This window comes from Schistocerca serialis, chromosome 3, assembly GCF_023864345.2.
Source record: "Schistocerca serialis cubense isolate TAMUIC-IGC-003099 chromosome 3, iqSchSeri2.2, whole genome shotgun sequence".
In the NCBI taxonomy this organism is placed as follows: domain Eukaryota; kingdom Metazoa; phylum Arthropoda; class Insecta; order Orthoptera; family Acrididae; genus Schistocerca; species Schistocerca serialis.
Genome location: NC_064640.1, coordinates 459,990,151 through 460,005,046, shown reverse-complemented (window position 1 = coordinate 460,005,046; position 14,896 = coordinate 459,990,151). Strand labels below are relative to the sequence as shown.

At 43.7% G+C, this 14,896-nt stretch overlaps 1 protein-coding gene across 2 annotated transcripts in view; it reads right to left on the bottom strand.

Moving 5' to 3' along the window:
- Window positions 1-14,896, bottom strand: part of LOC126470361 (tolloid-like protein 1) — a 595,917-nt gene that overhangs the window by 14,073 nt on the left and 566,948 nt on the right. For both annotated transcript variants that reach the window (XM_050098158.1, XM_050098159.1), the window contains exon 16: window positions 4,022-4,272. In XM_050098158.1, coding sequence (XP_049954115.1) covers window positions 4,022-4,272 — 251 coding nt within the window. The remainder of the gene's footprint in view (window positions 1-4,021; window positions 4,273-14,896) is intronic.

The window sequence follows — 14,896 nt, the reverse complement described above, 5'->3', positions numbered from 1 at the left end:
TCAGGCCATGCAAAGCATTTCTCTCCATAGCCTCAGTTGAAACACCTCTGGAGGAGGAGAGACCAATGTGGCTGTTTGCAATGGATACTCTCTCAATCTTCCCTACTTAGTATATATGTCAAAGACCTATACAAACACAGAAATCCGCGTCTTGTCCACCGATTCACTACTGAAAGAGCACACCCCATTGTTACCTGAGACAACAGTCCTCAGTTCATCCCCTCTGTGTTCAAAGATTGTTGTCAACATAATAGCCGCTCCTGGCCACCACTCTCATCCGCCTGGTATCTAAGTAAGAGGTAGACTGGTAGTCAAGACCTAAAAGACACATATGCATAAGATCATGATGTCAGCGTCATCTGAGGAAGCACTGACTAGCCACCTCACCACATATCAGTTCAAAACTTCTGTACTGCTGTAGACGTTGCACAATATTCTACTTATTGAAGTTGACAAAGCAATCACTGAGTTTGGCACATAACAATGATAACAGAGGAATTTTCACATCTGTGCTAACACTTTCTGTTAGACATGGGGAGTTGGCCACAGGAATGTCAACTTTTTCACGTCACAGCCGATACTGATCATCTCTTTGCCACAGAAACCTTCCACGGCTGCTGCTACCATCACAAACAGTGCCCCCACGTTACATAACTTGGGGCCGTAATAACCACTCGTTACATAACATGGGGCCATAATAACCACAATCATAGACCTGCTCCTCACCTTGTCACTAGACGTACTCTGACATACCTACCCATGTTCAAATGTGTGTGAATTTCTAAGGGACCAAACTGCTGAGGTCATTGGTCCCTAGATTTACAAACTACTTGTTGTTGTTGTTGTGGTCTTCAGTCCTGAGATTGGTTTGATGCAGCTCTCCATGCTACTCTATCCTGTGCAAGCTTCTTCATCTCCCAGTACGTACTGCAAACTACATCCTTCTGAATCTGCTTAGTGTATTCATCTGTTGGTCTCCTTCTACGATTTTTACCCTCCACGCTGCCCTCCAATGCTAAATTTGTGATCCCTTGATGCCTCAGAACATGCCCTACCAACCGGTCTCTTCTTCTTGTCAAGTTGTGCCACAAACTCCTCTTCTCCCCTATTCTATTCAATACCTCCTCATTAGTTACGTGATCTACCCATCTAATCTTCAGCATTCTTCTGTAGCACCACATTTCGAAAGCTTCTATTCTCTTCTTGTCCAAACTATTTATTGTCCATTTTTCACTTCCATACATGGCTACACTCCATACAAATACTTTCAGAAACGACTTCCTGACAGTTAAATCTATACTCGATGCTAACCAATCCCTCTTCTTCAGAAACGCTTTCCTTGCCATTGCCAGTCTACATTTATATCCTCTCTACACACTACTTAAACTAACTTAAATTAACTTACACTAAGGACAACACACACACCCATGCCCGAGAGAGGACACGAACCTCTGGCGGGAGGGGCCGCGCAATCCGTGACATGACGCCTCAAACCGAGCGGTCACTACGTGCGGCACCTACCCATACATATGCCCCAAAGTTTCTGTGATGCTCTTCGTTGCTGTAAGCTGCAGTGGGCCATGAAGGACTCCAATGAAGAAAGGCAGTTCATGGAAGTTGTGCCCCTCTTTCACCCAGACCACTTATGCCATCCTCAGCAAGAGGCCGAATGTTGTCATGTGACAGGTTCCATTAGCACCGACCCCAGCACTGCTCTCCCCGTACCTCATACAAATCCTGTCAACACGCTGAGGTGACAAGAGTCATGGGATGGCGATATGCGCATATCCACATGGTCGCAATATCGTATACACTACATATAAAAGAGCAGTGCACTGACGGAGCTGTCATTTATATTCAAATGATTCACCTATAAGGATTTCAGGCGTGATTATGGCCACATGAAGGGGAGATAGCAGACTCTGAATGCGGAGTAGCTGTTGACATGGGACATGGGACATTCTGTTTGGGAAATAATTCAGGAATTCAGTATTCTGAGATCCGCAGGGTTAGGAGTGCGCCGAGATTAACAAATTCCAGGCATTAGCTCAGTGGCTGACGGCCTTCACTTAACGACCGAGAGTAGTGGCGTTTGGGTAGACTTGTAAAGCCGAGCGGTCTAGGGCGCTGCAGTCATGGACTGTGCGGCTGGTCCCAGCGGAGGTTCGAGTCCTCCCTCGGGCATGGGTGTGTGTGTTTGTCCTTAGGATAATTTAGGTTAAGTAGTGTGTAAGTTTAGGGACTGATGACCTTAGCAGTTAAGTCCCATAAGATTTCACACACATTTGAACATTTGAGACATGTAAGTGCTAACAGAAATCAATGTTGGCCTCACAACGAACATATTCGTTACGTCAGCGCAGCAAAATGTGACGTTAATGGGCTGTGGCAGCAGTCAATCGACGTTGAGTGCCTTTGCTAACAGCACAGCATCACCCGCAGCGCCTCTCCTGGGCTCATGACTATTTCGGTTGGACCCTTGATGACTGGAAAACCGTGGCCTTGAAATGAGTCCTGATTTCAGTTGGTGAGAGTTAATGGTAGGGGTCGAGTGTGGCGCAGAACCCACGAAGCCAAAGACCAAAGTTGTCAACAAGCACTTTACAAGACGGCGGTGGCTCCATAATTATGTTGGCTGTGTTAACATGGAATGGATTGGGTCCTCTGGTCCAACTGAGAAGATCATTGACTGGGAATTGTTCTATTCGGCTACTTGGAGACCATTTGCAACCATTCATGGACTTCATGTTCTCAAACACTGTTGGATTTTTGGATGACAATGCGCAATGTCACCGGGCCACAACTACTGAGGTAGGTTTGAAGAACATTCTAGACAATCGGAGAACATGATTTGGCCACCCAGACTGCACTGCATGAATCGAATCGAAGATTTATGGGACATAATCCAGAGGTCAGTTCATGCACAAAATTCTGCACCGGCAACGCTTTCACAATTATGGACGGCTGTAGAGGCAGTAAGGCTCAATATTTCTGCATGGGACTTCCTACGACTTGTTGGATCCATGCAACTTCCAGCTGCTGCACTACGCCAGGCAAGAGAAGGTCCGACACATTAGGAGATATCCCATGGCTTTAGTCACATCAGTGTATTAGCCCCATGTGACGATTAAAAGTAGACAGGGATTTGTCTCCGTCCAGTGAGGTATTGATTTAGAGATCAAGTTAAAGATGCCTCCACTATCCGAACGACCTGTCGGCGAATGGCCCGCCGCCATGTGACCGGCAGTCAGTTCACAAAGCATTATCATGCGTCGCCCTTAAATAGCATAGTTCTACTGTAAGATGACCATGCTATTTGTTTCGTTCCTCTCGGCTTACGCTTGTTGATGAATTCACCACAACTTGGATTTCGTTTCAGTTCTAGAGCCCATCACTGATTTTGTTCTGATACCGTGACCTGATACGGACTGGTTCCTTCTGTGAACACAACTCAGTTCACTCAAATGACTGCTATTTTTTCATTTCTTTCCAAGGTACTCAACAGAAGAATCTCCTTGCCTGAAATTTACAGTTCGTATAGATCTCATTCTGCACTCTGTTCCAAAACATACAGTATGTGAGATATTTTCGGGTGTGAAAAGTGCCCCTGTTGATGTCCGGAATATTTAGAGACAGTTGTAACAGCTGTAGTTTAGAGAATGTAGCTGGACTTCAGCTCTCTTCCCAGTCGTATAGGTGCTGGTACTCAACAATGCACCACCAAAAGTGGATTTTTTCTGTCAGCTCTTTCACCTATCTGGTGTAATTCGTAATTATAACAAAATCGTTTAATCTCTCAATGTCAGCAGTTTCCACTTAATTTCTTATGAGTGTTGCAATTTTGTGTTAATGGAATCATTTTCTTCACATCAAGATTTATCATCATGAGCTCATTAGAGCTTTGTGTACTCCTTAATCTGTGGTAATCTGACTTCATTATCATAAAAATAGGTATCATGACAGTTTGTATATAAGATATAGGTAATTACAGAGCATTGTATAGAAAAATCCTTTTACTCACCGAATTACCACAAAACCGGCCGTAGGATGGACCACTGGAATCTAATCCAGAGAATACTTCTACGGAGTCATAGCCACAGTCTTGCTCATCTTCCAGTTCAAATGTGAGGAAAGTTAGGTGAATGATTAATCCAGGTTGTGCTTCTATCGCCCAGTCACAGTCCGCTCCATTTTCGTAACTATGATCTCCATATTTCGCATGAGAATAGAGATGTTTAACCTTCTTTGTAGCTCTGAGGTGTCCTCCACAAGCTGAATAACAACGCAAGAAAAAGAAAGTTACTATTTATATCGCTGGAGTATTATGCGTCTGAAAAGAGAACAGTGATACAGTTAGAAATAATAACAGCTGATATCGTACATACGTATATCTGTAACTTTTACTTGTTTGCCTGGTTACAATGGAATTACTACAACAATGTTAATGTATACATTTTTCTGTAAACTGAGGAAGGACTAAAGGTGTAAGAAGGCATGACGAGCTGTCAGAGACAAAGGAAAACGTTCCGTTGACATAACTTCAGCAACTAGTAATTGTTCAGGCCGGTCTAAGAAAACTGAAAAATCTGAAGACATTCGTCTGCCTGAATGACGCAAAGAACCAACTTAAGACTACAAGCGTGAGAAAAAAAATTAATGAGCAGAAAAATGGTAACGTCAGGCAAATATGTTACACGGATGGTAACCGTTGGAGTGGATTAACGAATGGAAGGGCAAAATACTTTATTTATAAAATTAAATGCAATTTTACAAAGTTAGATACTGAAAAATATGACAATTTTTGAGATGATATCCGAAATTTATCACTGGTATCTTCTTAGCGGGTTGAACTGCTCTTTATATTAACGTAACTTAATTTTGTTTGTTAGGGGTAACTTGCCATCGACTGTGTGGCCATTAGAGATGGGACACCAACCACATTTAGAAGCGCGCAGGTTTTCGTTACAAATGTCACTTTGAGTAAAATACTTGTGAACACGAGGCCACATCATTCCTTAAAGCCGCGTGGGGTAGCCTCGCGGGCTAGGGCGCCTTGTCACGGCTCGCGCGGATTCTCCCGTCGGAGGTTCGAGTCCTCCCTCGGGCATGGGTGTGTGTGTTGTCTTTGGTGTAAGTTAGTTTATGTTAGATTAAGTAGTGTGTAAGCTTAGGGACCGATGACCTCAGCAGTTTGATCCCATACGATCTTACCACAAATTTCCATTCCGTAAAACTAAACCAGAACTATAACAAAAAGTCGACCATTCTTCCAAAGTGCTAAAGTTCTCTTGCTTTAAGTCGTTGGTCTAGAAAGTCGTCAGACTGCCTAAAATCACGAAGTTCGTGGGAGACAGTTTATACTGGAGACTATTGTTTCTATAACTCAAAATAATGGTTGATGTGGAACATGAGATCGGCAACTTTTAATCAGGGGCAATGTTTTCTTGCAGGAAGACATCGATGCTGGATGGGAGTACTTTTGTGGTCTATAGTTTCAGCTGTACCAAGGTGATATGGAGCTGCTGCCTGGCGAACAGTCACAAACTTTGTAAGTAATTTTGGGTAATTATTTAGATCCTGCTTCAAGGTCAGGAACATTCTGACTAATGCTCTGATGGACATGTTCTGATTTGGTGAGAATCTGTATCCACTATCGTTCATCAAACGCACACAAAATAAACGAAGTGGAATCAGTGGGGTGGTGTATCTCTAGTTGGATCCAACGAAACCCACGAAAATAACAGTATAAAAATGCGTAAATGTTTTTGACAGAAAAGCCCGAGTTACAGTGGAGATATTGTGTGCTCTCAGGAATCATAAACACAAATAAACATTTATGTGTGTGTTCCTAATCTCCTCCTAAACCACTGTATCCATTTCAACCAAATTTGGTTCAAAATGGTTCAAATGGCTCTGAGTACTATGGGACTTAACATCGGAGGTCATCAGTCCCGTAGAACTTAGAACTACTTAAACCTAACTAACCTAAGGGCATCACGCATGTCCATGCCCGGGGCAGGATTCGAACCTGCGACCGTAGCAGTCGCGCGGTTCCGGACTGAAGCGCATAGAACCGTTCGGCTACCGCGGCCGGCAACCAAATTTGGTACACATTCTACTTATTGTCTGTAAAGAAGCACTATGAGGATAGAAACCACCTAGCACCCATAAGGGTGGGCCTGAAAGCGACAAAGGCTTGGTAACTCCTTAGATCTAGGCTGCCCTGAATGATAGATGTGTTATGTGCGTACTATCTGAATGCATTCCAGATCGTATACATGTGGATAAGGACGGCTGAGCAGAGAGAGAGGGGATTAGGGGACGATAGTGGGAGGGGGAGGATGAGGTGGACAGAGAAAGTGGTAGGAGGAAATAGAGAGACGAGGTGGAAGCGATGTGAGCAATACATAAGCCATACAAATGAAATACCCAACTTCAGAGACTTTACTGGTCTCATACACATATGAATTTACATTTATAGACTGAAGCAGTGAGTGAAAATTTGTACCAAGGTGGGGAATCTAGGCAGGTGTGTTAGCCACTAAGCACCTTGGCGCAGCTGCTCACACAGCTGCACGCGTTACCTTGGCATGACTCCCTCCTCGATCCAAATTCTCACTGCCGCCCCTTCTACCGTAAATTCCCCCTTACACACGAACAGAATTATCAAGATTCTCCATGTTCTAGAATAGCACCTCAACCGTGAACATAATGGGGGATCCAGCCTCAAACCCAGATGTAGGTACTTATACAAATGAAACGACCTAACTTAAGAGACTTTACTGGTCTCATACAGATATGATTTTATGCATACATTCTGAAGCGGCAGGTGAAAATTTGTACCAAGGCCACGAATTGAACCCAGGTCTCCTGCTTACTAAGTAGGTGTGTTGGCCACTAAGCCACCTGTGTACAGCAGTTCACACAACTACACGGATTACCTTGGTGTGGTTTGGATCAAGGAGGGAGGTGTGCCAAAGTAATCGGTGCAGTTGTGTGAACCGCTGTGCCAAGGTGGCTAGTGGCTAACACACCTGCTCAGGGAATAACAATATTAATGTGCTAATAGTAAACTGCAGGAGCGTCTATAGAAAGGTCCCAGAACTGCTCCCATTAATTAACGGTCACAATGCCCATATAGTACTAGGGACAGAAAGTTGGCTGAAACCAGACGTAAACAGTAATGAAATCCTAAACTCAGATTGGAATGTATGCCGCAGAGACAGGTTGGACAGTGGAGGGGGAGGCGTGTTTAAAGCGATAAGAAGTGCAATAGTATCGAAGGAAATTGACGGAGATCCGAATTGTGAAATAATTTGGGTTAAAGCAGGCTCAGACATGGTAATTGGATGTCTCTATAGGCCCCCTGGCTCAGCAGCTGTTGTGGCTGAGCACCTGAAGGATAATTTGGAAAATATTGCGAGTAGATTTCCCCACCATGTTATAGTTCTGGGTGGAGATTTTAATTTGCCGGATATAGACTGGGAGACTCAAACGTTCATAACGGGTGGCAGGGACAAAGAACCCAGTGAAATTTTTTTAAGTGCTTTATCTGAAAACTACCTTGAGCAGTTAAACAGAGAACCGACTCGTGGCGATAACATATTAGACCTTCTGGTGACAAACAGACCCGAACTATTTGAAACAGTTAACGCAGAACAGGCAATCAGCGATCATAAAGCGGTTACTGCATCGATGATTTCAGCCGTAAATAGAAATATTACAAAAGGTAGGAAGATTTTTCTGTTTAGTAAAAGTGACAAAAAGCAGATTACAGAGCACCTGACGGCTCAACACAAAAGTTTTGTCTGAAGTACAGATAGTGTTGAGGATCAGTGGACAAAGTTCAAAACCATCGTACAATATGCGTTAGATGAGTATGTGCCAAGCAAGATCGTAAGAGATGGAAAAGAGCCACCGTGGTACAACAACCGAGTTAGAAAACTGCTGCGGAAGCAAAGGGAACTTCACAGCAAACATAAACATAGCCAAAGCCTTGCAGACAAACAAAAATTACGCGAAGCGAAATGTAGTGTGAGGAGGGCTGTGCGAGAGGCGTTCAATGAATTCGAAAGTAAAGTTGTATGTACTGACTTGGCAAAAAATCCTAAGAAATTTTGGTCTTATGTCAAAGCGGTAGGTGGATCAAAACAAAATGTCCAGACACCCAGTGACCAAAATGGTACTGAAACAGAGGATGGCAGACTAAAGGCCGAAATACTAAATGTCTTTTTCCAAAGCTGTTTCACAAAGGAAGATTGCACTGTAGTTCCTTCTCTAGATTGTCGCACAGATGACAAAATGGTAGATATCGAAATAGATGACAGAGGGATAGAGAAACAATTAAAATCGCTCAAAAGAGGAAAGGCCGCTGGACCTGATGGGATACCAGTTCGATTTTACACAGAGTACGCGAAGGAACTTGCCCCCCTTCTTGCAGCGGTGTACCGTAGGTCTCTAGAAGAGCGTAGCGTTACAAAGGATTGGAAAAGGGCACAGGTCATCCCCGTTTTCAAGAAGGGACGTCGAACAGATGTGCAGAACTATAGACCTATATCTCTAACGTCGATCAGTTGTAGAATTTTGGAACACATCTTAAGTTCGAGTATAATGACTTTCCTGTAGACTAGAAATCTACTCTGTAGGAATCAGCATGGGTTTCGAAAAAGACGATCGTGTGAAACCCAGCTCGCGCTATTCGTCCACGAGACTCAGAGGGCCATATACACGGGTTCACAGGTAGATGCCATGTTTCTTGACTTCCGCAAGGCGTTCGATACAGTTCCCCACAGTCGTTTAATGAACAAAGTAAGAGCATATCGACTATCAGACCAGTTGTGTGATTAGATTGAAGAGATCCTAGATAACAGAACGCAGCATGTCATTCTCAATGGAGAGAAGTCTTCCGAAGTTACAGTGATTTCAGGTGTGCCGCTGTGGAGTGTCGTAGGACCGTTGCTATTCACAATATACATAAATGACCTTGTGGATGACATCGGAAATTCACTGAGGCTTATTGCGGATGATGCTGTGGTATATCAAGAGGTTGTAACAATGGAAAATTGTACTGAAATGCAGGAGGATCTGCAGCGAATTGACGCATGGTGCAGGGAATGGCAATTGAATCACAGTGTAGACAAGTGTAATGTGCTGCGAATACATAGAAATATAGATCCCTTATCATTTAGCTACAAAATAGCAGGTCAGCAACTGGAAGCAGTTAATTCCATAAATTATCTGGGATTACGCCTTAGGAGTGATTTAAAATGGAATGATCATATAAAGTTGATCGTCAGTAAAGCAGATGCCAGACTGAGATTCATTGGAAGAATCCTGAGGAAATGAAATCCGAAAACAAAGGAAGTAGGTTACAGTACGCTTGTTCTTCCACTGCTTGAATACTGCTCAGCAGTGTGGGATCCGTACCAAATCGGGTTGATAGAAGAGATAGAGAAGATCCAACGGAGAGCAGCGCGCTTCCTTATAGGATCATTTAGTAATCGCGAAAGCGTTACGGAGATGATAGATAAACTCCAGTGGACTACTCTGCAGGAGAGACGCTCAGTAGCTCGGTACGGGCTTTTGTTAAAGTTTCGAGAACATACCTTCACCGAAGAGTCAAGCAATATATTGCTCGCTCCTACGTATATCTCGCGAAGAGACCATGAGGATAAAATCAGAGAGATTAGAGCCCACACAGAAGCATTCCGACAATCCTTTTTTCCACGAACAATACGAGACTGGAATAGAAGGGAGAACCGATAGAGGTACTCAAGGTACCCTCTGCCACACACCGTCAGGTGGTTTGCGGAGTATGGATGTAGACGTAGATGTAGACGTAGAGATCATGACGACGAGACAGCATTTGGTCCGACCTGCCCAATCTGATTTTTTCGTCTGTTCTCAGTCAGATGAATGACCATTTTTTAGACTCTACTGCATGTTTTAGAATAGTTTGTTGTAAGTATAAAATCGACAAGATGGCTGAGACGGACGAGTGAGATAGGGTCTGGCTATGTCAAAAGTATGACAAGCATCGAACCTTTGTTGATCCTTTCTAAGAACCCTATAAACTGTGTATCAGTAAATGTCGAAATCTTGAGTGTAATCTGGAATTACCTGCTATCCAACTGTACCACTGCTTAGAACCTTCCCACATTAATTGGACTTAATTGTGCTTGAACTGGTGAACACAATAAGAAATTGTGTGACGCTATACTGAGCAGTCAGTAAGGAGCCGAAACTTCGACGTAATGGGTGGGAATAATCTTCCACCAGCAGATGCGTCATACAGCCTCAACAGAAACTCACTGGTTGTCAGGAATCGACCGTCTGCCACGTATTAATTTTCTGAATATTTCAGTTCTCAATTTAAAAAAGCAAGAAAATAGTAAATGAATCTGTGCCCAGTTTGCTACTGGTATCCATACCTACTGTGAAACGGTAGTTAAAAGGAGTCTATATACCCTGTGTCTCTGTTGTAGAGGAACATTCGAAAACAGCGGTTAGCACTCCGGCTTTTGTTTTGGTGTGGCAGATTTAGATTTCTGTCATACTTTTTCGAAGTTTCTGTAACTGTCCTTGCGATAAAACTCTACTATGCCAGTGTTACAATTAACAGACACACATTTGCAGCTTTGCCTTTCCTGTGAACCTGTAATGCATCTGCTATTTTTTTTTAGAAAGTCCGTGGTTTAGCTTGTATACCGGAGAACGCGTTGGTGATTTTGGATATAATATACTAGATCTTTGTCAACAGTTTTCCTGAACTTTTGTGACAAATACTGATCATATCAGGTGCTCAATCTACAGTAAATACTTGTTCATTTCATCGGCCATTTAAATTTATGTAGCTTGTCTAGTAGCCCTTTGAAATCTGATGACTTGCTATAACACTCAGAATATGGTGAGCGGTTGCAGTCTCAGTGTAAAAATCGTATGTCAGACCTGATCATCGACAGATACCACTTACTTTGCTCTCTCACATGAACTCTTCTAGCTATAAAGTTATATTTAATCTACAGAGAATCCATAAAATAATGTCAAAGGACACACAATTTATAATTACTGCAGCGTAACTAGGGAGCATATGTAGTGGTGAACTGACAATATCTATGAAGTTTTCACTTATTTCAGCGGACGTGTCTGATTAACGATAAAAGGACCTACCCGCAATTTTTACCTCGCTTTGACCAAAAGAACTTCGCATGGGAAATATTTCTACTTCGACAATTTTCAGATTCTCTGCAATAACTACATTAAGTCCTTTTCTTACCCTGTACGGGAAGTTTCACTTTCTCATAGATGTTGAATACCTAACTGAGTAGCTTATTTCAGTAAAATACTGATTTTGTCCCTGCATCTGCTCATGTATTATCAGTTCTTCTTTTATTATCCATATTTACGCTTTTTTCCAATTTTTCTCACGTGCTCACACAATTATGTCCCTGAGCTACTACCAAAACTGCATTTGTTCCTTTATGCAGTAGTGTTCCGTGACCTTCCCACCTGACTGTTACTCGTTGGATTTTAGCGCAACTTCACAGCATTATGTTACGCCTACCAAAATAATTTTGAAATATTATTCAGTGTTTACCTTGTCCATTTTATATTATACTAGCCTCTTACCTGCGGCTTCGCCCATGTACGTGTACGGTATATGCTTTTATGTGTATAGACTGAAGCGACGAGTGAAAATTTGTACCAAGGCCGGGAATCGATGCAGCGTCTGTTGCATTTTGCCTACTCCTACCTTGCCGCGTCTCAGGAGGCGTCTTGTCGGGCCTAGGGAGGGAATTCTCTAACCTAAAAAACCCACATGTGCACTCCACACGTACTCCATTACCCTTGTAGCCGCTTCCGGCGTGTAGTGCACGCCTTACCTATTCAGGGGGACCCTACATTTCTCCACCCGATAGCGGAGGTCGATAAATTTGCACCCCAGATCTACGCAGAATCGTCTGAGCCTCTGGTTTAAGCCTTCTACTCGGCTCCAAACCAGAGGACCGCGATCGGCTCTGGGAACGATACTACAAATAGTTAGCTGATCGTTCGAGGTAAAACATGTGCTCAATTCAATAAGAGTAGGATAAGGAAGTAACGGTGACCTATTCAAGGAATCAACCCACTATTCGCCTACAGTGATTTAGAGAAACCACGGATAACCTATCTTAGGAAGACTGGGCAGGATTATAAATCCAGCCCTCTCAAATAAAAGTCCAGTACATTGCCTTAATCACTGTGCCATTACGCTTAGTAAGAATTTCAGCATGGTTTCCTTGGTGAAACTGGTGCATTGAGGTTTTTTATATTCTCGAGATTTCCCGTTTATCGCGAGCGTTTGCCTTAACCAGACACGCTACCCGACCACTCCTCCAGGACCAACCAAAAAATCCATATGTCACTGTGTGTCTACGCCATGTAATTTCACAATTCCTGTGATTCCCACACAGGTAGAGACTTCCATTATTATTGTTGTGGCCTTGTCTAGGCACTAAATAGGATTTGCACTGTCTTTTTTATGCGATGTCCTTCAGATATGGTTGCATGTCTGAAGGAACAGACACTGGGGCGGATGACAGCCGTATGAAATGAATTAAATGTATTCACAATTGCGAATACGATTAGACGACGGCTGCTCAACGGCTTAGTGACAATGAGAATTTGTACTGGACCAGGACTCAAACCTCAATTTCGCTTATTGCGAATGGTCGTCTTAAAAACTTACGCGGCCTGAGCAATCCTCCAGAACGAACCAAAACTTCCATATGTCACTGTATGTCTACGTCCTGTACTTACACAACTGCTGTGATTACCACACAGGAGATACTTTCATTATTATTCTCGCGGCCTTGTCTAGGCAAGGCGTGCATGTCGGAAAGACATTGCATAGTACATCATATAACACAGACACTACAAATATTATTTCATGACTAGACAAGGGCGCGAAAATGTTCATGAAAGTCTCTCCCTGTGCAGGGATCACAGCAATTATGCAAGTACAGGATGTAGACACACCGTGACATTTGGTATTCTGGGTCAGCGTCGGAAGTGTGCTCAGGTGGTCTAAGTGGTTCATAGTTTGCTTGTGGCAGACGAGCTGTGCCGACATAACGCTGATCACGTTCCCGCCGCCGCGACCGAGCACCAAGGCGAGTGGTGAGTAAACTTGGTGGGAAGAGCGGTTGCTAGAACAATTCAGACAGAATATTAATATAAGGACGGTATCACAGCTCCGTAAGGACACTCTGAAATTAATCTGACGAAGATTACACACGACCTAGGCCTCTCGTATTAGAGATTTTTTTTGCGAGATGTGGTAAAACCGAGCTTTCATGATACGATTGAGATTCTCTTGTCAATAGTTAGCTGCATGGTCTATGTGAAGGTGGTAAACACAGAAAACTGTGAAGTCGTATCCGTAACGGGAAGACGATTTAAGTCCAACCTCTGTGATAGGAATGTGAGGGAGGCACTAGCAGAAATGGCGGGATTTGGGGTCAGGACCACAAGGTTCTTTGACCTTCCATTAGAAGTGACTCGATCGCAATTCGTTTCAGTTCTAAGCATGTACGGCACAGTACTGAGCAACATGGCGGAGAAATGAACAAGTTTCCAAACCTACCCTGTCCTTCGGTGTCAGACAGGTTAAGGCTGATATCCATCATCATATCGCATCACATATTAATGTCTGTAGATGTAAAGTGCTCGTAATGTATGGAGGACAGTCCCAAACGGTTTAGGTTGTAGCAAAGAAGGATGTGTACAGTCTGAATGTGTGCAGAGGTGGGTGGCCCAATCACCAGTGGGGAAATCAGTTGACCCTGCGCAAATGTTGACACTTCCAGTGGTTTATGATGCTGCAGTCAGTTGAACGCGAACAGAACGATTACAAGCTGCGGAGAAAGGTCTAGGAATGACGGCTACTGGAGAACATGTCGCACCAATGGACACACACCAGACAGAGGCGACAGAATCACCCCCTGAATCAACAGTTCAACGAGCAACCAAAAATGGAGTACAGCAAATGAGAGAGGTGACAGCTGCAAATGAGAGGCGACAGGATGTGGATGATCCGATGCCGCCGGAGCCGAGCAAGCACTCAGATAATGCCGTGTGCAGACCGCGGCACTCATCACGAAAATACAAAAACAACGGATAGCTCCCCCAAACGTGGATCAAGAAGCGTTAGAAATGCGTGAAAGAGTGCAGAGGATCACCCGCACACTGGGAGGACCATTGGACGGCCACTGAGACGGAATACGCCAGATACTTCAACCGGCAGCTATCTCTGAAACGGCTGAGAAAAGGAACCCATCCAACAGAAAGATGTGGACGGGACGCAAGAAACGACAATGATGCAGCGCGGCACAACGGCTGGATGGCGTCAAGATGCCCCAGGAAATCTGACAGCTGGCAGATGATGTGAAATGTGATCTATAGGGTGAAGGCATGAATGAATAAATGACTGTAGGTGTCAGAGGAGGGGAAGTGCACGGAGTCAAGGGTCATAAGGATATGGCAACGACCAGTCGTGTGGGAAAACTTAAACAGAACTCACAGGCAAGGGCAGGGACACCTTCCCTCCCCTCAAAGAATGATTGCAGCACAAGCATACGAAACAGGGACGGTCAACATCAACAGTATAAGCGGCAGCCTGAAGCATCAGACTTTACGTGATATACCGTAAACCGCCCAGTTAGATATAGTCTACTGCAAGAGATGACGAACATAGGTCTCCAGAAGATTACTGGATGTACAGCTTTCACTCATCCAGGAACTTAAAAATACCTTGGAACAGCAATACTTACAAGGAAGGAATAAAGGTGAAAGAAGTTGAATACCTAGCAACGGCCTGAGATATTACCCTCACCAAACAGAATACACGCTCGGTCAA